The 26153-nt window shown below is 47.0% G+C and overlaps 1 protein-coding gene across 1 annotated transcript in view; it reads left to right on the plus strand.

The window, feature by feature from the left end:
- LOC126563475 (titin) overlaps positions 1–26153 on the plus strand; it is a 136839-nt gene that overhangs the window by 28932 nt on the left and 81754 nt on the right. Inside the window, 4 exon segments of the mRNA XM_050220120.1 lie at positions 156–725; positions 1347–3110; positions 3955–5506; positions 17667–17819. Coding sequence (XP_050076077.1) covers positions 156–725; positions 1347–3110; positions 3955–5506; positions 17667–17819 — 4039 coding nt within the window.

The raw sequence follows: 26153 nt of genomic DNA on the forward strand, positions 1-26153 counted from the left end.
GACAAATCAAAACATACACTCTCTCGGGCGACCAAAATAATAATAATAAAACACGCACTTCGCAATCGCAAAATGTCACCTCACTCGCAATCGTCCACGTTCGTCGTCGCATTCGCGCACATCGCTCGTGCTGTCGTGGCCATCGCACCCGCCAGCCCCGTTCGGACGAGGCATTCGAAGGCGAGGGCGGTGGTTTCAGTGCCCGACAGGAGTACGCGAGTGAGGCGAAGCTGAACGGCCCGACGACGGAATCGACGATCGTAACGGAGACGCGCCGTACGACAGAGGCAACGATGCGGATGGAGCACAAGATCAGCTTCCCCGATCTGCCGGTGCGTTTCTCGCAGCGTACGCAAACGCCCACGGTACCGACGGTGACCGAGGGCACGAGTCCGATGGCTGACCCGTCGGCGCACCAGAACATGGGCACTAACACCGAGCATGTCGCGACCCGCTCGGACGCAACGCAGACTGCGACGACGGTCGACGTACCGATCACACTAACACTGGCGCAACACGCACCGGCACCGGCTCAGCCACCGACGACACCGAGCGTTCGGCTCCCAGCTCAGTCCGAATCGAAACGGGAGAGTAGCAGCATCAGCATCAGCAGCAGTACCACCGTTGTGCGCGATCGTCCGAAGTCTTTCGAACCACTGTTGCAGCAACAGCAGCCGCAGCCGCCGTCGCCAACGCCGGCCAACGGTGATCTCACGGCACAGTTGGTAGGTGCAGAGGGATCTTCTTGTAATCTTCCGCAGCCGCCGCCCTCGCCGCCCTCGCCCCCCACTGCCGGTCAAGGTATGAAGAGCTATCCGCCGGCTGTGGAGGGTAAGCAGCGGGTGGACTTTTTGAAGCCACAGCCGGAAACGATCCCAACGCCCCCGATTGGGACGATGTTTCAGTCGGATGGGGATGGCTCGGCACCACCGAGATTCCCTAAACCTCCGACAATCGTATCGACACCGAAGTACCGGCCAAGACCGACGAGCCTGCCGGAAGGACGTGCCCGAAGTACCTCTCCCCGGCCGTCGGCCGACGCGATCGCAATGGAACGGTTGTGGTCAACTCCAAGAGCGTTCGGGTCGTTTGGTGGAAGGGCGGCTGAAGAGCCGGTGGTGCAAGTGTACCGACAGTATCGACCTCCGCCGACTGTCTTTTCATCCTCATCCTCTTTCACCAAGCATACATCCACCACTACCACCACCACTGAACAACAGCAACCACAACAACAACCGCAACAACACCACTACTCGACACTTCCGTTCGCACGCAAGCAAACGAAAACGCACCCAGAGCACAACACCGCTAAAGCTCGTTCCGATTCAATTCGATCCGATTTTCAGCCGATCTACCAGCAGCCAGCGCCATTCGCTGTCGCCAACGCACCAACCCCGACCCAGATGTACTCATCCTTCTCCTCGACGCAGCAGTTCCAAGCGTCATCGACGCTGGCACAGCAGCAGTACTCGCAGTCATCGATGCAGTACCAACCGTTCAAGCCTTCCCTAGCGGTGGATGCACCAGTCCGCGCGCCTTCCCCAGCCCCGGTGCCGACATTCGTACCTAGTCAGGCAGCTCCGCCACCGACCCAGAGCTTCCCGCCGAAGATAACTCCCTTCAAGCCTACTCCAGTAGCTCCGTCTGCTGCACCGTCGATGTTCACTCCAGCTCCGGCACCAGCACCAGCACCCGCAACAATGGCTGCACCGGTTCCAGCTGCTGTTCAGCCGCTAAATGCAGCACCTGGTTGCACCTTGACGCCGATTGCTGGAGCTACTCCAGCTTTCTTGGCCGGACCGTCCTACAACCAGACGCCACAACCGTTCAAGCCGTTGCCACCACCGACCATTACGCCCAGTTCGCTTGGTGCCCCTGCTCCAGCTGCTGCTCCACTACTGGATACTACTACGCTTGCTCAGCAATCGTACGCTCCGGCACAGCCGCAGCCGCAGAACTTTGCACCGCCAGCACCGGAACCTACTGGTCCGATTTCGTTGCCTCCTTACCAGGAGCCGCTCTCGTTCTCGTCTAAACCATCGGTCGAGCCACTGTATCCTGGTCAGTTGGGCTATCAACAGCCAGCTCAGCAGCCCCCTCAACAATACCAGCAACAGGTGGAACAGCAGCAGCAGTTGTATCAACAGCAGCAGCAGCAACAGGTATATCAACAGCAGCAGCAACAGATGTACCAACAGCAGTCGCAGCAGCAGCAGCAACAACAGTTCTACATGGAGCAGCAGCAGGAGGAAGAGGTGTACAAGAAGAAATCGGTGAAGGAAACGAAGAAAATCTTCGAAGAATCTCTCCTGCAGCAGCAGGCTGCGTATGGCGAACTGAAGGCACCGCGTATGGTCCAGGGCGTCCGTTTGCCCGTGGCAGCCCCACTACCGCCAGACTTCGGGTACGGTGCAATCGCGGAGCTAGGTCTCGAGCCAGGGCCCCAGCCAACGATGGGCTACGCTCCGAAGGCCTCGAGCGAGCGCAAGAGCTCCTACTACCGGGAGCAGATTGAGCAGTCCTTGCTGGAGAGCATGGACAAGGAGCCGGAGCGTGTCCCGGCCGGCGGTGTCAAGATTATCCCGCCCAGTCCGCGCAAGAAGTCGAAACAATCGTCGGGACAATCGGACACCGCAGGAGGAGCGCCTGCGCCGCTCGAGCAGCCGACAGAGCCGCAGCAGGGCCAGGGTGCCAAGACCAAGAGTCCGTTCACCGCCACCGAGAGCGAGTACGAGAGTGACCTGGACGGTACCGGAGCCCGGCGCCAGAACGGTTATCTGGCCGACACGGAGGAGGTTGTGCAAAAGACGGCGGCTGTTTCATTCGAACAACAGCAGCAGCAGACGATCGAAAGCTTCAGCAGCTCGAGCAAGGTAGAGTCTCACTCGTCGTCGATTGTCAGTGAGGTCGTCCAGCAACAGTCGGTACAGGTACAGGAGCAGAAGGTTGAACAGCAGCAGCAGCAACAGCAGACCATCCAAGAACAGCAGCAACAGGTGTTCCAGGAGGTGTCTCAACCACCGGCAGCTGCAGAAGAACAGGTACAGCAACAGGAGTCGCAGCAACAATCCGAGGAAGTGATCATCTCCTCGTCGGAAACCGTTCAAAAGGTTCGCAAAAAAAACCGCATGTTGTATTAAGTGTGTCTTTGTGTGTGTTTGTGACAGTTTCTTATTCTGTTCCATTCCTAAATGCTTCTTGTTGACCAGAGCTCACCTTATTCAGTGTCACCTGTTTTTAGACGAAATTCGTGAAGTTTTGTGTGATTTCCTTAATTGATTAACATTGTTTCTCTTAGGTGCACTTTAGTGTGAGTGTAAGTGTCGTCTAATGTTTAATCCCCAACTAGGACGGTCGTATAGGCGGTACCATTGCCCGTGAGATGTGTCCCTCAAAAGCCTCATCTCTGCAAAGGACCATGACCGTCACAATGGCGATACTCTGTGTGTGCGTGTTGCGTGTTACTCTGTGACTACGAGCTAATCGATCTATGTCAATGTTTATTTTAGCGTTTTTATTCTTTCTGTTTTTCGATTTCACGATCGACCGTCAAAAGACCAGGCAGTTGAGCTGCTGCTTCCTCGCCCTTAACCAAACGAACGACACAAACGCAACATGGCGTCCGTCGGTGGTGTTGCGCGCGCCACGTTGTGCGAAATTTGTGTGTCAATGTGAAATTCCTTTCGTTCCGAACTGTTGTTGCTGCTGTGTAGCTTTATTTTAATTGGCTTGCTCGGCACAACGTTGCTCGCTATTTACTAATCTCTTGTCTCGTTTTTTTCTCTTTCTGTTTTTTTTATTTTATTTTTATTCTACATTTTTGCTTCCCTATCTGTCGTTTCTATCCCTTCTTCCGTATGTTGCCTGTGCATCGTTACATTGTATCCTTGTGTGTCTTTCACAATCTTTCCCCTACGTAACGTTGAATTGGACCATCTTTCGCTCGTACTGTAGGAAACGGTTGAGGAGAGCAAGAGCAGCTTCTTGGTGAACAACGATCTGCCCGAGGACTTGCAGCCGGTGAAGGTACTGCCAACCGAGGAACCGCTGCCAACGCTGAAGCATGTTCCAGTTCCGGCCGCCGTACAACCGGTACCGGAGCAGCAGCCAGCTCCAGAACCGCAGCTCGTGGTGGAGCCTCAGCAGACTTTGCAGCAGCCCCTACAGCAGCCGCAACCGCAACCGCAACAACCCGAACCGATTGCTCAGACTCCGGTGCAGCAGAACGGATATCCAACGCCCAGTCCGGCCCAGCCATTCCTGTCGGACTATGAGAGTGACGCCACCGCTCCACCGCTGGCGGGTTACAAACCGGTCCATCCGGTGTTTGCGCCACCGAAACAGGAGTTCGCGTCGGGTCCGGCTGCACCACCACCGTCAGTATTCGACCCTATCGACAAGATTCAAGCGAGCCAAGTCAATGTACCGAGCGATGCACCAAAGATTGAGAAACCAAAACCGATCAGCTACGTACAGCAGCAACAGCAGCAACAGTACCAGTCGTACCAGCAACAGCAGACCTCATCCTTCCAGCAGCAAACCTATCAACAGCAGTCTTACCAGCAGCAGCAGCAGCAGCAGCAATCGTTCCCGCCGGTAGCACAACCAATGCCAGCACAATACTACACATCGGTGACGGCTCAGCCAGTGCACAACACGATCGCTACCGAGACGTCCAACTCGCTGCACCTGAAGGAGATGACCGAAAGCAGCAACCGTGTGCTGAATATGCAGCAAACGAAACGTGTCGTCAGCTTGGAGCAACAGCAGCAATCGCAACAGCAACAGTCGTCTATGTTCATGCAGAAACCGGGTCGCTTCACACCAGGAGAGTATCGTGACAGCGATGGTTACGATAGCGACGGTACACGCATCCGTCCCCTGTGGACACCGAATCCTTCCGACAGCGATGAGCCGCACTATCGTAGCGTGCGACCAAACTTCCAGCAATCGCGCTCGACCAGTCTTCCACGCCAGTACGAACGCATCCAAACGCCGATGGAGTTCGATACGCTGCCGGTGCAGATGCCGACCAAGATCGAGCTGTCCGCTGGGCTGGAGACTAGTCAGCATCAGCGCAGCAGTTCGCTCTCCCGCCAGAGCACGCAGATTGAAACGACAACCACAACGACGACGGAAACGCTCAAGACGCAAACACTGGACCGGTACGCGTCGAAGCGATTGGCCACCACTCCGGTGCCGAATACGCGCGACGATATGGCGGTGAAGGCGCACCGGGTCGCGCCCATCAACTACATCCAGAAGCAGGCGGACGGTATGGCGCAGACGTTCAAAACGAAGGCGTACCACTTCAACAATGAGGTAATGACGGACATCAAGAAGACGCCGATCAAGCCGATCCTGAAGAACGCGTACGCTGCTCCGATGGTGCAGCAACCGCCCCAGCAACTGCCCCAACAACTGCCCCAGCAACAGATGACACCACCCCAGGCTACTGCTGCCCCACCACAGGTCTACCGGGAGGAGTCACGAGTATCGCAATATGGTGAGTACCTCCCATCCTCGCCGATACATATTTCCATCCATTTGCATCCAGTTTTCCAAACTTTATTGGGTTACCTACGTAAATATTCTGCAGCACAGACACACACACCTGATTCTGCAGGCAGCTGTTTGGCAGCTCTGCGTTGACAGGAACGGTGGAGGATGTTGTTCGATTCGAGGCAAAGTTTTGTGCAAATTGTTTTTTGTCAAGTTCTCCCCAGTTTCAAAAGCAGACTTGTATACGTCGCTCGCTCGCTTGCATAATGGCTCTGAGCGCACAGGTTAAGAAACGATTATAAAACTTGAGGCCATCGTCACAAAAATAATAGAAACCCTCTTCTCGCAACTTCCGTGTGGACCGGTGGATCGTCGATGGCGCAATGCAAACAACAGACGTGTAATCGAGGTTGGCGGTTAACAGTGGCAGACGGATTTGAATGTTTGTCCACTCGTCGACTCATGCGTCCCCTCTTCCCAAAAGTCATGTTCTGTTCCGTTCTCTTGCTTGCCGTACGTCCCACAGGGATGTGTTCGACAGCGTTAAGACGAAGAAGAGGAAGAAGATCGCACCCATTCTACTGCTCTACGCTCTAGATCACGGCGTACAGCAGCAGCAGTAGGGTTGTGTTGTTTTGCTATACATTTTCTCCGCTCGAGAGCGGCGGAGGGACAGTAAGAAGCTCCGAATCGAATGCCTCCTCCAAGACTCCTCCAACCGTCAGCCGTTGGATAGCAGCCGGCGACTAGCTTCTCGTGTGCGTGTGTGTCTGAGTGTAGAGAGAGGCAGCATCTATTTTTAACGTGCTCTGCCCGCCGAGAAAAATCATATTTTGCCTCATCTCATCTCGCCCCGTTGCGTTAGGATGGAATGGTAAGGAAAGGGGACGGGTTCGGGGGTCCCATCCATCCATCCAACCCATCCGCATCGGTGTGATGTCCTTTGCTTGCGCTTGCCTTAACTACTGCTATATAATTCTGCCTCTTCTTAGCCTCTTTTCTCATCGTAGCTACATCCATTAGCCATTACATCAGAGTGTTCTGCTCAATTTTGTTGTCTTTACTGCATAACTATTACTACCTTCGCCACTACTACAATCACTACCAGGCCCCACTACTGTTCGCTCGATGAACATCAGAATCACTTCTTTCATTCGAAGTGATTGTTTTTATTTTCGTCCGTTGAGTTTGCCTTTTTTCGTGTGTTTTTATATGCTCGTCTCATCGATTAGCTATAGCAAATGGTAGGGGGCTTGTGTTTTTTTTCAGTTTTGTTTCATTCTTTTTCCCATTAATAATGCATTGTTTTGCTCGTTTTGATTCTGAGTTTTATTTTTGATTTTTATGATTTGTCGCCTTGTCTCTTCTGACTCTTACGTTTGCCAACTAATTCAACCTTAACTTTTTCTGAAGCGTTTCGAATTATATAACCTTATCGTTGACAACTTATTTTCCCTATTCGTGCTATACATGGAATGTGGGACGTGTTTAATTTAAACTGTGTGAAATTTCTTTGTATCAATCACCGGTGCTCGATCAGGCACGAAACACGTCGATCCGGATACCGGAATCATCTACTTCAAGTACGATTTCGGGTACGAGTTCGGCATCATATTTCCGGGAGAGGGTCACCGCATTGTGGCCGGCCGTGCCGGTGGTGGTAATGGTAAAAAGCATCCGCGCTACACCCAAAACACGGCCCAGTTCGCGGCAGGTGACATCGAGGTGCCGGTACAGCACGAGCGCACAAGAGACTACTATCGTCCCAGTAGTCGCGGCGGTCCTCCAACTGGACCGACACCGTACTACGGCGTACGATCAGCGTCAGTTCCGGCAACAGAAATGCACGCCAGTGCACGATATGGACCGGTTCCGTTTGCTACGCCTGAGCCAGCGTTCCACGGAGGAGGTAGTGGTCGGTCGACACCGTCTCGCGGGCTTAGCAACCGGAACAGCTATTGCGCCACACCAGGTAGTTTGCTCCAACTAAAGTTATCTCAATATTGTCCCAGACTGTGCTGCTGATGTGCCTCCTATAATAGTACACGGTTGTCGCACCACTGCTGATGCCACAAGCGTGCCGTAAATGAATAGCGCTTTGAATGTCGAATTTTACCACCGTTACTACCGTAATGGCTCTATGTGCATTGCAGATGCAGGTCCGCTTAGGATATGTGAATGTTGGAAGGAAAATGGTTGCTTTCCCTCCAATGCTTATCACTGTGAGCATGTTTAATGTCGTCCAACTAATACGTTACTATCACACTCGCCAAAAGTTAGCCTGCCGGTGGACATTATGTGGAATCGAAGGAATCCTATCTTGTGACCCCCAAAATACATGGCAACTTAAAGCAGAGATGGATTGCGAATTGGAATTCTGGCAGATCATTCAACTCTTTCACCCTCGGTTCTCGGGTCGTCGTCGGACGGGAAGCGGGCTGTCAAGTGGATTCCTCTTAACTAATCACACTGTCGACAGCCGTGAAAGGTTCGGAAGGAGAGGGTAAAATAGCAGGAAGAAGCCACAGCATAACAATAGCCGTAAACGACAACTTGCAACGAACGACGGGGACGATCTTTTGCGTAAATCAGCTTACTGACGGGCGCCGAGAATCGACCAAATTGTCACAACGGTTGCCAGATGCGTCGCCAGCGTCGGTGTCTAGTGTCGCAAATTGTGTGACGTACGGGACTTGTGATGCCTTGATGCTCTCACTCCTAAAACACTTACATAACGACAATTAAAAAGAAGGTTTTTTGGGGGGTTTTGGGTATATCTCCCAAGACTCAATCTTGAAGGTAGAGGTAGAAGTAGAGTTGATATTCATTTGCTTTACCTCTAATTCGCTTGGTAAATTTGAGCCAGCGCGCCATCACGAGGTTTTTTTCTTGTTTGTCGAACGAATCGCTGGTAATAGAAACATGATATGATGGTACGGTTGCACATTAAGCAATAAGGAAACAGTCACACCGAACAACAACATCGCTAGAAAACCCTCCGGCTAGCAGCTGCTGGCAACTAGGGTCGGAAAAATCGGTCGGAAAGTATTTTCAGCATCCTATACCACCCGTGCGCTAGTGTTTTCTCGGCCAAACGCTTCCCTTCCTCCATTTAAAAAACACCTAGCGACACGAAGAAGTCGGGCGAGAAATGGGACCAGAGTGGTGCTGTTCACAAAACGTTCGAAAGGCGCGACAGCGTCAACATCCACGTCTTCTCCTTCTTCCCTATCAGAACTGCGCCAGGGAAAATCATGATAATTTATTGGCACAATTGTTGGGACATGAGCATTTTCCGCCTGAACTACACGCCAAGCAAAGACCGTGTGCGAGAGGTTGCTTTTATTGTTCTGAACTGAAACCACACAAGAAGATTTGCTTCAGGCCGAGAAGACGCAGCGTGCGATGGGGAATGATGTATCGGTTCCGCGAAATCATCCACTATTCCCAGCGCGTGTTTCGTTCGGATATTCATTCTTAGGATTTCAACATTGGTATCTGCGCCGATCTGGGCAAGGATTTGCATGATTTTTATTGCTATGTTTATGTACGCAAATTTTGAAATTGACGTGTGTTTTTGTTTGCAAATCCCAAGGGCCAATATGGATGATAAGGTAAGTGCCGTACTTTATGCTTTTAGCTGTCAAAACCGATAGTAACTGCCAAACGATACAGTGCTGCGAGTTAGTAGTTTCTAATGAATCTCGATTCCACTACCAAACGCGAGTATGAGTTGATCTGGAACACACTGTATATGCCCGATCGTCCCCAATCGATCCACAAGCTATTGCGCATGATCATGTTGCTTCCGTACTGCCACCTGTTAACTTAAGAGTTTACCCATGTGTGTGTGTGTGCATATATAACAGTGTGTGAGTGTGTGTGTGTGTATTTGCTACGCGCTCTGTAAGCCATCGCTCGATATTTTCACCTCCAACCTCCTGCAATGAGCTAATCCCGTACGTACCACACTTTTGCGTGCATCCAGATCCAACAGCTCAGGGCTTTAATCGATCCACGACTAGCACGCCGAACGTGAAGCACCAGGAGGAAGGAGTTCCTACCAAAACACCCTTGTTCGTCGCTGTAAGTATCCGGCATTTATGTTCCAAAAATTATAGCCATTGCTTTTAATCGCATTGATTTTCCACATCCTGTTGCAGCCATTGAAAGACATCGCAGTTGTCAGTGGACAACCGGCGCGTTTCGAGTGCATCGTAGCATGCGATGCAGCACCATCGATTCGCTGGACGAAGAACGAGGCACCGATCGAGGAGGGCTACAAGTTTGTGCCCGAGTATCGCAACGGCGTCTGCCGTCTATCGTTGCCGGTGGCCTATGAAGGTTTGACCAAATGTTCCAACAGCCGGGGAGAAGCTTTACGACATAAATGTCTTTAAAAGAACGATTTCTTTTCCCAGGTGACGCAGGCCGGTACTGCTGCCTGGCCGAGAATCATCTCGGCTACGCGGCCACCTGTGCCGAGCTGTCGGTGGCAAACAGCGATTGGAGAGCGAATCAGTAAATCGACCGAATCGGATAGAATTTCAGCCTCTCGAAAGGATTCATCCCAGTAGATGGGGAGGCGGGCACTATCATCACGTCTTCATGGTCGAAAAAAAGAGGGCGATTTCTCGCGAGACACCTTTACGCGAACACAACAGCTCGAATCGAATGATCACGCTTCAATGATAAGAAGTGCAATTTTGAGTTTTTGAAATTGTAACCTAATCGCAATTAGGTGGACACGGGGCAATTACTCGATCATGTAGTCGTAAACGCTGTGTTGCTTTTATTGATCACCTGTCTTGCTTTCTATATCTTTATATGTATAGGGTTTTCTATTTATTTTTTTGTTTATCTGTTTAACGGGTTTGTTACGATTCAAAAGAACGCCCGCCGAACAGAGCTGTTCTTTCTGTGAGAACGTGTGATCGTGTCTGTTTGCTTCAGCACCACACACTGTTCTGTTTATGTTTTAGCCGTCGTTGCTGCTGTGCTTTCCTCACTCGGAAGGCTACACGCTTTTAACAAAAAAATAGTAAAAAAAAATGTTTGAAATGATAACAATCCCGAACTGTTTGAACGATATATGCCGTGGCCGTGTTCTGTCCCGCAGCGATGCGTGACGTTCGTTGGCAGGAAGGCTTTAAGAAATTTGTGTTAAGGAAGCAACTGTTTAATAATTACGAATTGTCGAAACTTTCGTTTCGATTGGATGCGAGTGGTGTTATTGTACCAGTTTTTGTTCTTCTCACCAATCGAAAATCGTGTTTGATGTTTATGTTTCAACTGTATTTAACTCGAATCAAATCATATCCCAGCCTTCCTCCCATTGTTATCCCTCATCCCATTATCATCTTTATCCCTGCCATCGCTAAAGGATTTGCCACATTATCATTGGAGCACGATATACCGTAACGAATGTGAAAGTAAATACAGGTTGTTTTTTTTTATATTATGTAAAACACAACGCAACATAAATTGAAATGTACGAAATGAACAGGAAATAAATAATGAATTTGAAACAAACCAATGGCAATGTTTTTTTTTTTTTTTCTTATAGCAATGAATAATGATTTTCGTCTAGCTGTCGATAAACAACGATAGTTTGATCGATGCGCACCAGACATGATGTTGTGCAATGTGGGAAAGCATGATTTATGAGCTTATGTGCTCATCAATCATTTGTTTTGCAGCTCGTCAGAGCATACGTTTTGGCGTTTCTCTTTGAATATTCTAGTGACATCTGCATCGCGAAGCGCTAGTTAATCGAGCTTAGTAGACGCGAGCGTCCGGAAGCTTGTGCCATTGAACAGCTTTATTGCGTATAAAAATAGAAATGGCAATAGAAGAGCTCTGCACCAAGCTAAACGAGTTAAAGGTCTCGCCAGCGAAAGTGTAAAATACTACTAAATGCTTGCACATTAATATTTGTACAGTTTCTTTGTGAAAAGATCACTTAAAGATCAATGAAATGATTACTTTGAAAATCTTCTCTTCTCTTTTAAAACTTTTGAGTTGAATTATGAAAATAAGAGCCAAAACGAAGCACTACCGGCCTGCAAGCTACTGTGCGGTCGGAAAAGCAAGCGATCAGTTTAGCTAGCCTCCGCTAGGGGCACTTACATTTTATCAACTATACACAATGGGAAATGATTATCGGTCTTGGGAACAGATTTGTTTGCGCTACCATTTTCATACCTAGTAAGAAACTTATTTTTATAAAAAAAATTAAAAAAAACTTTTACACTTGACATGCCTAAATATTGCTTGAAAATAATTTAAAAGACCATTAGTCTTAAAAGTAGAAACTGCTGCGTATGGAACGCGTAATCGGATTTGAATCCAGTTTTGGCGTGATCTTGAGTCGTACTCTTTGAAGGATGCTTTGATCTGAGTCTGAGTAAACGAATAATCTTAGATGAGCTAAAAAAGATAATACCCGTGAGCACATTCTAGAACTTGGCGCATGGCATCATGGTCTTTGATCCTTTGATTCATCGCGCGATTTACAACGGAACTTCGATAAACAAAACCTGAAATAGAAACAATTACTCATTGACACCTTTTTCGAGAAGTGACCAATTGCTGGGTACAGGTGATGTGTCTAGATACCTCTCTGATTCACGAGCCTTACATTCTGATACTATTTTTCATCACGACATGTTGATTGACAAGCAGCAGCATGCACAGTCTCTGGATGAAAAGCTTCTTTTCAGTTTTTCTTCTAAGATAAAATACGAAAAAAACTCGTTTAAGAAATCGACTTCCCTCGCTTGGCATAATCAACTTAACACCTCATTCCTGCACGACCATCATCATCATGATAATGCCGTTTCGGTACGGAGGAAAACAGAAGCAATAACAGCAAAAGCAAAAATGCTATTTAAAGTAAGGAAGTCATTTTTTATGCATATCCCCAGCTCGGCCAGGGAGGTGAATCATCCGTGTGATTGATTTATGACGAGCCAGCCTGGGGGTGCGAGCTGGAAAATTGTAAATGCGCGCACATCGACTGCGCGATTTTCCATTTAGCTGCATACAGCATTGCGATTTCTTTGCCGTGCAATGTCCGGTGATAAGCCGCTCTAATTAATAGGAAAGAAGCAGAGGAAAACCCCCAGTCCCCGGTGCATCGATTTACATTTTGCGTTTGCAAATATACATGCGTATCATTAGACTGCGGAAAGTGTAATGTGATGCGTGTCAATGGATCGTCGAATAGACGGGGTACGGGGGTAAGAGTGGTAGTCGCTTAAACTTATGCCTTCGTGTTGTGATGATCGTGATAAGACTTGCCGCCTAAGCAACTCGTCAGCTTTAACGACGATAATTGTTTTGTTTTGGTGGAGAAATTTGTCTGTGGTTCCCAGGTGGATCTCTCTCCAGTTGCATTTATTGGCTTGAAAACCTTGCCATATTTGAATGAAATTTGTATAGATTTCGTTTGGTTTGAAATTCGGCTTTCGATTCTCTCCAGACTCAATCTAACTCGCATTCCGATCTGCATTAGTCACCAGCCAGACACGTCCAATTCGCACTAGAAGCTCTTAAGTCGCTGGTGAAAATGCGATCCGGATGCCACGCATCTAACTCCAATAGAGCTATTTTTGGCAGTGGGACAGGAAAATCTTGCACGAAAAGGAAAAACAGCACAAGAAAACCACAATACTCGCAAGAAAATGCAAAAGGAATCCACCAGCCGAAGAGTGTTGGAGAACAACAAAGTGTGTTAGTCATCAGCGCTCGCAAGACGTAAAAGAGAGAACAACTTGAGCTGGCAAAAGATCAACACAGCACACATCAGCTGTTTAGTGTCCACAGAGAGACATCGCTCTACCGTGGCATGCTAATGTTGGTAAGATCTTTCACGATCTGTACACGCGCAGACTCTGAATAGAATTGCTCTAGACGCATGCGTGGCTAGTGTTTAGTGTCTAGCCGGCGTTTTGAAGAATTCGCAATTGTGTACAAACAACACTAGGACAACCTGACACCCGGTTACCGCCATGTTTGTTTACATTCAAGATGACAACAATAACAAGTTGTTTTCTGCCGCAATCTTAGGCAATTCCAGTTCTCGAAAGAGAGCGAAAGAGAGTAAATCGGCACATGTCGCTTCGTCGCATGTTCGAGAATCTTCGTAGATACTTCGTTTAATCCTGCGCACTAGGTGATCAGTATCGTTGCCATCTTCCCTTCGTTGACACTACCTTTCAACCCCCCCTGTGGAAAGCCGATTACCCCGAGCCTGCGTCACACATTTCTTGCCACACCTCGTCCGATCTTGCAATTTCCTTTACCTTGACATCCTACAATGCGATTACCGTAATCCCCCGTCACAGGGTGGATTGCACCGGCGCCATTGATCATTCATGTTTGGGTTGAAGCGGTGGATATGTGGGTGTGCGCACACCGTTTCCCTTTAATCTTTCCTTTTACCCTTTGCTAACGCAAAAGGTAAGAGCGATGAACCAATTTAAGGTCAATATTGGAGCACAATTCATGCGTGACAACCGCCTGTCAAACTGTTGTCAGTTGGAATGTGTACAAACGTTGGCGGCAAGTTTTTTCGCCGCAGTTAGCCAATTTTTCCCCCATCCGGCGTAAATTGAGTTGCGTTCAATTAAGGAAAGTGCGAACGCAAAGTCCAACAGATATCGCAATGGGCACACAGACGCGCATTCTGACGATGACGCCCTCTCGGTAGGTTAATTATGAAAAATGGGACTTTGCGAGGCCCCGAATGTCGAAACCTCTGGTCTGGAGGTCAGGGTGGTAAAACAAAAACACATTAATTAAATAGCCACAATATATGAAGTGTGTGTGTGTGTGTGTGTGTGTGTGTGTTTTTTTCTTCCCTCGAGTTGATTTCTGTTTCGATTTGGCAAGTTGACAAATTCCGCTCTTGGCAGGGACATTTAAAAAGAGTGCGTGCGTATGTCTGTGTTGGTTGTACAAGCGCGTGGGATTATCGGTGAGGAACCCGATAATTGTGAGGAAGTTGGCAAGAAGGGTTTATTTTTAAAACATATTGGCCACCTATTGTGCTGATCATGCTAGCTACTGCGTATGTACATGTGCGCGTGAGCAGCATCTTCGATCAAACTTTGTAAAGATCACCGTAATGTGGCGCCCTCTAGGTGGTGATCATCGAAACCATTTGCCCATTTATACTCTTTGGTCACGAGAAGTTTCTTACAGTGAATATAAATCTTTCACTGCTCTCGTTTGGGATTATAGGAAAGTCGTCTGTGCTGTTGCTTTGCTGTACGTACAAAGAAGCGGCATACGTTCCTCGAATGTCATACCGCGAATCTCACGACCGACGACGATCGTAAAATAATCGCCCAAAATGATTTAGGATTTCTTTAATCTTTCAAATAAAACAGATGCTTGGGCAAGCCCGGCAAATCTAGGAAGTAAGATGGAATCCTGCAAAAAACATGCCTCACGGTGGTTTCGATCTGGGTGGTTTGGAGGTGAGATCAGTTGCGTGAATTAATTATTCGCATGTCGGTGCTTTTCACCCATTAAACGCTGTACAGGCGTCCCCAGGCAACAAAGGCACCCGATGGTTTGTGCCCCGCCACCGGCTGCGATAAAGTGACAAAAGTCTTGATGGCAACCTATCAATGGGACGCCTCTCGAGTCTTGCTGTTCAACAAAAAAGAGAAAACTTGTAGCCTAGAGGAGTCGTATAAATAAAGTGTTGTGTGTCCGTTTTGATGCAAAAAAAAAACTTCCACCAGAACACAAAATGCAGAACTAGCTCACATGCTACGCCAGGCTCAAGTTACACTCGATCATGAAAATCTTACCCGACATACACGCACAGTGTGCGGAAAGAATGATTATGTCACTGATGGCAATTATCATTTCGAGAAATAGGAAATGTCGTTACAAGAAGGAATTTCAACTCGTCCGTGGGGAAACTTTAACGGTAGCAAAGGTGCTTTTGCTTTGTCGGTTTGTTGTTGATTGTCGATCCGTTAGCAAGTGTCGATGCCATGCCATGTGTATGTTGACAAATTACTGTCAGAGGATCGCCGACAGCGCTAGGGTCACTGCTTGATCGATGAGAGTAAGTTGCAAAAAGCAATCTTTAGCGCAAAAAAAGCGCTAGAAGCTGGTCAGGTTTGAAAATTCAATTGACGTTAGTTATAGTAAAGTTGACGTTGGTAGCTATGTCTTCCAGCACGTCGATATTTATGACTCTGTACGAAAGTACGTCATTGAAATAGTTCCTAATTGGTTGTTCTAGATTTTTATTTTTGAGTCTCTTAGCTGTACATCCTGAGATGTACAAGATTTTCAGAAGATCATTTTATCTGAGGGAACAAGCTAACAAGAGCTTGTAGCACGTGGTTTAAATGTCTTAATCTTGTGGATACTTGTAGAACTTAAAGACAAAAAAAAAATGTTGATAGAGATTCCTCCCGTGAGCCCACCTGTTGATGTTTCCATTCTGATGATGGTCTACGAGAAGCAGTACCACTCTGCTTTTTCTCTCAGCAACCTCAAGAAGACATTTTAATTCGATACTTAAAGGTCTCTAACCAATAAAATATCCATTATCACTTATTGTTGCCTAATGTGTCATGTCTGCTTTGCTCTATCTATTTCGCCCCAATCATCGACCCTACTTGATAAATGGTTATTTCATAACATTGTCATGCGTAACTTGATCACGCATGCTTCTGAGCGGAATGGCTCTTAATTAGTTCATTGGTGTCTTGAAAATTGGTGTCTCCTCGATCAACACAAAAACATTTGCTTGATCGTACACGCAATGGCGGCAAGGGAGAAAAGCAACAAAAAAAAGAGGAAAACCTTGCTACGAATCACGAGAGTTGGAAAGAGAGATGGCTTTTCTATTTTTATTTCCACCGATTGTCGTTGTCGCCGTTCGATTGCCAGTAAGCCTCGAGATTCTCAAGCATCATCACTGCAAAACTGCACGCTAACCACCCAACACGCTAGTCGATCCGGATGGAAATAGTGTGTATTGTGCTTTTGCTTTTGGGAAGTAGTTTTAGGTCGGCCAACTTTTACACAGCAAACAAAACCTACCGACCGGATTAGCGTAAAACATGCACACTTGCACCACTACGCACGTACGGCTCTCGTACGCAAACGATCACCGTCCGTTACCATCACTACCACACACCTTACCGTGCACCTACCGAAAAATCGTGCAGGAAAAACGGCACGAGAACACAAACCAGTTCTAAAATTAGCTCTTTTCGTTTGCTTCTCCTGGTTGACGGATTTTCCAACAACGCAGCAGCATCCGTTTTACTGTGCTACGGTAATGTTTTTCCTCCCTTTTCGGTTGCCCCGCTCTCCCTCCCCTTGGGCTTCTACCCGACCCCATTCGTAAGAACGTGCAAAGGGAGCCATAAATTGACACTTTATGCGGTGAAACATCCCAAAACGCGAAAAAGTGTACTGAAAGTGATCAGAATAAAATTCGCTCCGCTTGTGAGGGCGCCACCAAGTAGGTTGATGGAAAAGCGGGCATAGGATCAATATATTTAAAAGAAACATATTTTGCTTAAAGGTGAACAAAGAATAAGACTTCAAATAATGTTCCATCTTGTCGAATTGAAAGCATGTTGCATACCTTAAGGCGTTTCTTCCCACGGCACAATGCTCCACTGAAACGAAAAATAAAGAATAGGTGCTGTATGTAATTGTGTTTGTATAAGATGAAAGCAAATTGGGTGCCGTGACCAGGAATAAAATGTTATATCAGTTTAAATAATTAAATACAATAATGTAGTAAATTATGCTCATTAAACAGCGCTCTTAAATAAGAATTATAAGACAGAGTGCACTGTTATCTTAATTAAGAGTTATTTAAATATTTTCATCACTTAGAACTTATGAGTCTACCCATTGCGGGTGGGAAAATTGGGTGGGTCCGGAGCGATGTCTTTTGCCTGTAGTGAAATAATTCAACCATCTCCCACCTCCTTCTTTATCACAATCATGTGTAAAAATGTCTTTTCGTCTAGAGTTTTCGTGAAGTTGTGAAATTTCCCCCCCACACAACATTTTCACAGCAGAATGTGTGTCTGTAGTTGTCGCGAGTCGTCTTGCTTTTCTCTAATTCATTTGTGTTTTTGCTTTTCTTTCTTGTTTTCCGATCCGTGTAGAAGCATCATTTCTGTGCTACAAGGAGCTTAAACCGAACGGCCACTCGGAACCAAACCATCGCGAAACGAACGGTCCGGTTCCGACGATGCTGGAGGAAACGGACACGATCGAGAAGACGTACCGGTCGATCTGCTTAATACAGACGTGCGAAGGTAAGTGTTGACAGGGGGATTGGAATGTAATTTAATTTTCAAAAACCCATCCACTGAAAGGTGGTGAAAAACACTAACTTTGCCAACGAAAAAGAAAATCACATGTCGCCACTAACGCCTCACGGAACCATTGAACCATTTGCAAACTAATGCGTTTTGAAGTTTTGCTGCTGTGCCAACCGAGTGCGGAATCATTCATTTCATTTAAAATTGAGGCAGCACAACTCGAGCAAAAGCATATCCCGACCCGATCCAATTCCATCAACGCAAAGAAAACGTCAAAATTGGTGTTCATTTACATATTTCTTTTTCACACTTCGCAACCTTCTTTCTGTTGCATACATATTCGTGGAGAAAATGTCTTCTTCGGTTTTGCATCCTTTGTTTGCTTTCATACTTGGGGGAGGACTTTGGGTGCGGTGTCGTGTGAGTGTGTCAATGTTTCGGATCTTCTACACAAAAAAGCTTTCCTCTTGCATGTGCATGATTCATCGTTTTCGAGTCTCTCTGCATGATCTGTTCTATGTCATCTAGGTTCAAAACTTCCTTCTTGTCCTCATAAAAAGGGAAATCGTCTTTTCGGAGCCATCTTTTTGCCATCCATCATTCCGTTTCGTCCTTTTAGAATCTAGCAATGTCCGGATGGGAAATATCAAACGACGATTGTTTTTCTCTTATGTCTTCTCATTGCAGTGGCAAATGGTGGAACCAATCGTATCACTTTCCGCAAATCGTAGCAATTGTTGTACAGACCCGCTTAAACCGCTGTCGCACAAAATGGATGATAATAAAACGCTCCCTCTCACAAAACAGCACATACATAGACACATCTCGATAGTTGAGTTTAGAGAAAATAGACGAAAATGCACTCGCCCTCTCAATACCTTCGAACTCTCCTCCTTCGGTAGTGAAGCCTAATTTCCACACGCCCACACTCAAAAGTCAGCGCCCCGTAACGTGTCGCCATAAATCAGAGCCACAAGTAGTCGTTTTCACCCTATACCTTGTCTCACTGGACATACCTTACTGGTACACTCCCACCATAAAGCATAGCGTACCACAACAATTAGACCTTAACCCCTAAAAATCCTCGGATCCACTGTGCCCTGGTGCGGTACAGATCAACAAGCCGGTGGCCACCTTTTGCCTGATACCTTTCTCCGCGTAGTGTAATTTTATTTGCGCCTGTTTAATATTTATATACCACACATCGTATCGGGCTGTTGATTTTGTGGCGTGCGAGCATGATCCGTCGTGGTACGCACCGGGAAAGATGGCACGAAACTGTGTCACGCAAGTTGTTACCCATTTTTTGTGAATTATTTTTGTTGATTTTGTTTTCATTGGCCTTGCTTTCGCAGACCTCGGGCTCGAAAGAAAGTAAGCAGTCTTCTGGATGTTTGTTGGCTCGTGTTTTGGGCAGTGTTTTGGTTGCTTGATTTTATGGTTACAGTTTTGCCGAACAACCGAACGGGATGTGGCGGATGATCTGGGTGATCTGTAACATGTTTACTGAGGCAGCAGCTTCAATCAGCGATCGTCTTTCTTGTTGAATGTTTCTTTTTATATACGATTGGGAGGGAGATTAATTTGTGATTGATTTATATGAGCTTGATGTGAGTTGAAAATCGAATACGAAACAATGAAACGGGTAAGATACAATTTTCTTGAAGTTCTCTTTCGTATCATTAGATTACGTGAAGTAAATTTAAAGCCACACAATACGTATTGAAATAAAAAAGCATTCTTTGGCATAGTCACGTCATGAGAATAACGTAGAAATGAATCATTATATCATGATTGAATTAAGAGATGTTTTCTCATTCCTTCTTTCACCGAACTGACGTGTCTCGTCCTAGATTAAACTGTGATTCTTCACCATTCACAGTCACACCGATGATTCAATCCAACATCCTCCTAGCTGTAAGTCAAACTATTTATGATCTGCGTAAAATACAACGTCAGGTGTTAGCCACCTGTTCTGTTCAGGTATCCAATGCAATGTTCCTCTCCATGTCATCTGTCATTTTCTCTGCAACATTGGAACTCCAGCGTGGTAACGTGGAACAGCTAAAATTAAGAGTTTCCAAGCCTTTCCAGCTTCTGGATAGGGTGGAATAATAAAATATCGTGTACATAAATATCTTCCCAACAAACTGAATCTATTTTTTCACACTTGCTTTGATGATCTTTTCAAACGGAAACTCTGACAGCCTACATGACACTAGTGCGCAGTCATTTGAAGCCTAGCTCGACCGCCTGAAAGAAAGCCGATGACGATGATCGATGCCTCGGTAGCATGCGCTTCCATTAAACCTGATACCTCTGCTTCCTGCTTCCCTCTGAAAAGTGTCAGTGTCGAACCGTTTTGTTTGGCCAAGTATCACTGTCCATTAAATACACAGCTATCAAGTACGTGTGATGTGTTTTGCAATGATAGCGTTTGGCCGCATCTCTCAACCAATGTGCGGATAATGGGGTTTTGCTGGTAAGAAGACTTGCACCCGCATCAACAAAAGGAACATCCATCAGTGTGCTTAAACTGCCGTAAACGATCGTTCGTGGGATCGTGTTTGCGTGCAGTTTCGCAAAACGATTGCCAACATGAAACGATTGCTGGCGCGGACAGGATGCACTGGGCAAAATGGCTACACATTTCACCATAAATATGCCACACTTTGTGCAGAGCATCGCTACGATCGGGGGAGCGATGAAATCATCTACACACGCGTTGCGCGCCAGGAGCTTCTAGCGTGGAAATGTTTTGGAGCGAATTAGCGATGGGGTACAACACCGAGAATATAACAACGATTGTGAAATTCGCCAGTATTCCTCTCGATGTGGTTAGTACAACTGTCCGCCCACCTAAAACGAGATGGGAGGAGTAGCGGACCTTGAAAGATCAGCTCGTGGACCGGAGCCAAGGAATTGACATAGAAGCGATTGTTGTTTATACGTTTCGAGTCATATTTCAGTGTCCGTTCCGAGCGGCGAGAGTGGAAAAAAAGCGCATCAAGGATTTTGGAAAAATAAAAACTAGCAAAGTTGTTTTATTTTGTAAACAAAGGGCAAATTAGACTAAATAGTAGCAACGGAAGTCGAATTGCGGTGCTGACATTTAGTCGGTGCTCGACTGCCAAAAGAATATCCTAATTTAATATACAACCTTCTGGTCTTAATGAACCAGAAACGTCTGTTCTACTCAGCGTAAAATTTCCTCAATGCAGTGTCTTAAATCAGAAGGAAACGTTCCGACTCGGTTGACTCATCTCAAGACACCGGTCCAAACCAATTTTCCCAACCGCTCTAAAGGGTACGCTTCGTAGGTGGAAACCCGTACCACAGGTTGTCGTTCCTAGCAGCGTTCGTGAGACTTTACCATCGTACAAGGCGTTCACCGTCATCATCAACATCTCCCCTATATAGTGTAGAGATTGTGTCAGCATGTGTATGACATGCAACTGGCTAAAAATATTACCCCATCACTACCGGCTCTTCGATCCGACCCATTCTGTTTTCCCATCCCCGACGATCCGACTGACTAAGCGTTGTCTCTTGCACGACTGTGAAGCAAAGAACGGAGAGGCCCACTCGTTGACACCATGTTTTGACAGCGCAACGAATCATGATCCTCGCGGAGCATCCTCGCACCGTACCGATATTCGGTGGCGGTAGTGGCCACTGCAGCTGCTGACTCATTAGACCTTTCGTGACTGTGGCTGTGAAGTCATCTCGCAGGAATGCCTCTCTCCAAGGAAAAGCAAACAACAACAGCCAACCTCGGTCACGATGATTTTCACCTGTTCTTGAATGATTCGCGCAACACCACATTCGCAATACGGATCGTTGTGTATGTTTGGAGTTTTGTTCTCTTGCTGGTGTGCGTGTGTGCCATGGGAGGAAAATTTCACAACACACCAACCACAGACTAACAGGTATCATCATCGTCTTCTTGCACTGCCACACCTTAAAGGTGAAGGAATAACCACCGATCGAGGTGGGAGAATAAATCTTCCATCCAAACACGGTGGAGCACACGCTGATGAAGGTGTAAGGTATTTTGGTTTCCAAATATTTCCACGCCTGGTTTGCTAATTTGGTTTTTTGCACGTTGCATGTTTGCAAAAAAAAAAGTGGTCAACGAAGTTGCTGCAGCAGATTCTTCAGCGGGATCGTGTCACGTTTATTAATAACATAAAATATTGTTAGTATTACGTGCGAGAGAGCGCGCTGCGCAGGTTGTCCATAAGACGTCCTTCACCGGGTTTTTTCCGAGCTCACAAGAGAAGATGATGGTTTTTGATATGGGAAATAGAATTTCATCACTTCACTTAAAACCTTCCAAAGTAATAATGTATTTGCTTAAGTCGAGCTTTATTCCAGCACTACATAAATGTTCTATGAGATGTCAGCTAAAGAAATCTTACACTTAAACAAGAGACTGGATAGTTTTCATAGCTAACAGTCAAATAATCCTCCAAAAAATCAAAAAAGGCCTATTGGAGCATCAACGTATCCCGTCTGTAACCAAAACAGACTAGGATCTCCTAGTTGAACCCTAGATAATGGAGCTCAGAAGAATTCTTGGCCTAAAATGTGCGGGATGACTATGGAGGAGTTGTCCTAATAGTCATGCTCAGATATTAGAGTTTGAAAATATGTGTATACTATGCCCAATATACAACTTCTCTGGTACTCTGGGAATGGGAATTGAACCACCCTGACCTATCGATAAGCATCAAATTGTTGTCGCCAAGTTGTACATCTTCTAGCTGTAGTTTAGAGAAGGGTGCTCTGGAGCAATCTTGACCTAGAACTCTTGAATTATCTGAGGAGGAGTACAATGTCCCCAAAGTGTTCGAATAGGATATGAACAATCTTCATCTATCTTTGAGCATCCATTTGATTTTTCTTCCCTTTCAATCCACATTGTGAAATGCACAATCATTTGCGTGGTGCGAGAATGCTCATTTTCACCCATTTATCATATCATTTTTTGTGGCGACACTTGATACGCCCCCAACCCCCCGCTCCCCGCGTCGGACAGGTTGAATACCCCACCCACGGAGGAGGATATCAATCGGTCCGCAACAATGATTCCGACTTTAAAATGCATCCTAATCCTCCGTAAGCCATCATTTTACAGCCCACTAGCCGCCCGGATCATTATCAATTGAGCGTGTCCGTGTGGCGGCAGGTGTTAAAAAAATGACCAACCGGCTTCTCGCGGTGCTGATTGGTCTTTCGGACAAACGATTCTCGTGAACAAAAAAGCCATCTCAAGCCGCACCTTTAGGATAACGGGTGGTTGTTGTTTTTTTCTGTTTCGCTGTTGTTGGCTTTTCCCATTTTTCCATGGCATGTGTTCGTGTTTTTCATTTAGCAGCGCGGTGTGTTTTAGTTTAACGATGCACGGCCACGTCCCAGGCAAACGGACACGCACGATAAGTGTGCGATGAATTATTCAAACTCTTCGTCCTCGTCTCTCCTCGCCTTATTTTGCCCACGCTTCCTTCCTACGTTTGGAAAGAGCAACAAATAAAAAAGTAAAAACAAACCACCCTCTTTTAGTGTTAGTGCGTCTCCGGGAAAAGCGAACACCTCCCTCCCTGGACGAAGAGTATTGGGGAGGAATTTTCATCAACCATTACACACTCGCTCTCGCTCTATCTCCCTATCTCTCAAAGGGCTGTTTCTCCATTGCTTAACGCCTTAAAGCGCTCTCTCTCCGCTTCTCCGGGAGTGTTTTGGAGCTGCTGAGTACGATACGGCCGCGCATGCGTAGCTCGGAGCGATCGTGGCTCATCCGTCAGCATCATTCCCATGCTCGACGTTCGAGCGCGCTGAGGTGTGGCGTGTGGCGCACATAGAACACTTCTTTCTCTACACATCCTTCCTCCTTTCGCACGGCTCCTTTACCCCTTCGTTCGGCCCTACCCACCCCTGGCCGATGGGGACACAGCGTTGGAAAACTGGGTAATACATCGCGTCTCCGTGAGTGTTGCGTTTTTCGATCTTCTTTTCCCAATGTTGGTTGGGTTGAAAATGTGTCGTTCGCTCCGTTTATTTGGCGGCACATTCCTGGCCACCAGGGATTTTTTTTCCATCACCAAACCATTACCAAAAGAACAACGAAGCACGCGAAGAAGAAACACAAAACATCCGTGAAAAAGTGTCATTATTTTTGGCATCGATCCCACCGTTCGGCGCACCCTTCGGAAGATTCTGCGCCGGCGCACAAGGATCGGTCTGTGCGCGGAACATGCGCAACACACCGGACGGCCACCGTTCGGATCCTGTCCCGGGGCTGTGGCGACGATTTTTGCAGCGTTAAGCTTCACTCTTCGCTCGCTCTTCAAAAACGACCGACGTCTTCAGTTATTCGTCTCGGGGATGACTTGAACCGTTTTTCCTTCCTACCCAGCTACGGTTCTACGCCTGTGTGTGGAAAAGTGATTGTGCGTGTGTGCGGGAAAGAAAAATCGTACGTACCCCTGCCCGGTGGTGGAACGGCGTATTTTGTCCGGGGTGCCCGTTCCCGCGGACCTTCGTGTTGGGTGTTTGTGTGACGGGCCGTGCGCGCGCGCCTATGTAAAGTGGGCCGAGTGTGAAAATTCTTCTAAGTCCCATTTGCTAACGGGTGTTAGAGAAATTTTCGCACCGCGACCGTAGTGACTGGTGACTGGTGCTATATGGCCCACTGATATGGGTGGAGATGCAAGAAGATGAATTTGTTCTTATGATTAAAAAGGAAATTGTGCAAAGTGTGGCCAAAAATACGAGTTATGATTTTTTTTTTTATTGAAACATAATTTCTTAGGACTTTCTGGTCCTTTTGGTTGCGGATAGCAACAAGTGATCGGTTGAGGAGTCTTTTCGAGCTGCCCTTTTAATTTTAGTGTGTTTTGTGATTATTTTTGTGAAATTGAATCGTGAGAGTTCTTATTTCATCACATTTGGGTACCAAAAATGTATGTCTTCTTTTAAATGATGTTTTTTTTTTTCGCAGCAGTTTGAGTCAGTGGAATTCAGCGGACTTATAACTTGAGTCTGATCATCAAGAGCACGTCTTGATCGTAGAAGAAAAAAACGGGAGGCAAGCGAAATTTAGTGATAAATACGTACGCAGAGCAAAACAAGTGAAGCCTCCGACCTTACTCTCCCTTTGCCCAATTCAATAAAGCAGCCCCAACACAAGCCAAGTGGTGCCCAATAGCGAAAGGCACAAACGAAAAGAAAAAAAAGAAGAAAGTGTTACTATTGTTGGCGGTGGTTCTGGTGTGAAATTTATGTGATTGATTGCTTGTTTGGGAAGGCACTGAGAGTAGTTTAAGGAAAACAGAAAGCCTTTGCCCAAAACGAAGAGGATTTAGTTGCATAAGTTTTGAGTTTTACGAGTTTCGTTAAGTTTGATTCGCTTTTGTGTGTGTGTGTGTTTTTGTACAAAGAAGAAGAAAAACCGAGAGAAACCCAGAAAAAAAAACAAACCCCTTCGAAAATCCCGTCCAATCTTTATCGTGCTCGCGTGATAGCGACTCTCGTGCATTCTGAAGGATGCAACGACCCAATCCGAATCAGCCACCGTTCCAGCTGCAACCGCAGCAGCAGCTGATGCAGCAACATCAGCAGCAGCAGCAGTCGTCGATGATGATGCAACAATCATCGACGACGGTGCGCCAGCAGCAGCAGCAGTTTGTGCAGCGACAGGAATTTTCCCAGCAGCAGCAATTTAGCAGCTCGCAGCAGCGGATTACCAGCCGCACGGAGCAACACTCCGTGCAGCAGCAACATCAGCAGCAGCAGCAGGTGTTGCAGCAGCAAAGCCATCAAGTCACTCAGCAGCGAGGTTAGTTGAATGGATCCTCTTCAACGATCGATAGGGTGCTAGTCGAGGATTACATAACGTGCTTACAATGCCCCCGTGTACCGTGTGTGCGTATGTGCGTGATGAAGGTGCGGATTAGAAGTATCCTCTTTCATTCATCAAACTTGCGACGAAGTCTTGTGATCGTGCAGTTGTTGTGAGAAATCCTGCCAAGCGTAGACCTTGTCTGGAGATGCTGATGAGATTCTTGCCTCCAATGGGGAAAGTTGCTCGAATGTGGGGACAATCTAGTACAACGCCTCATGTCCCGGTTCAGGAATCTGTCACTGCCCGCAGCGCTATTGCCCAGTCGTGCTGTGACAGTGAGACTGAGGCGACTGAGCACACTGGGGCTGCCTTGTGCACGGCCGCGAATGTGCTAAAAATATGCCTCCGCTGAAAAACGTTATTTTTAGTGCACACACGAAAACTGCACACACACATAAAGATCACAAGCCACCGTACGCGCA

The sequence above is a fragment of the Anopheles maculipalpis genome, chromosome 3RL, assembly GCF_943734695.1.
Source record: "Anopheles maculipalpis chromosome 3RL, idAnoMacuDA_375_x, whole genome shotgun sequence".
Lineage (NCBI taxonomy): Eukaryota > Metazoa > Arthropoda > Insecta > Diptera > Culicidae > Anopheles > Anopheles maculipalpis.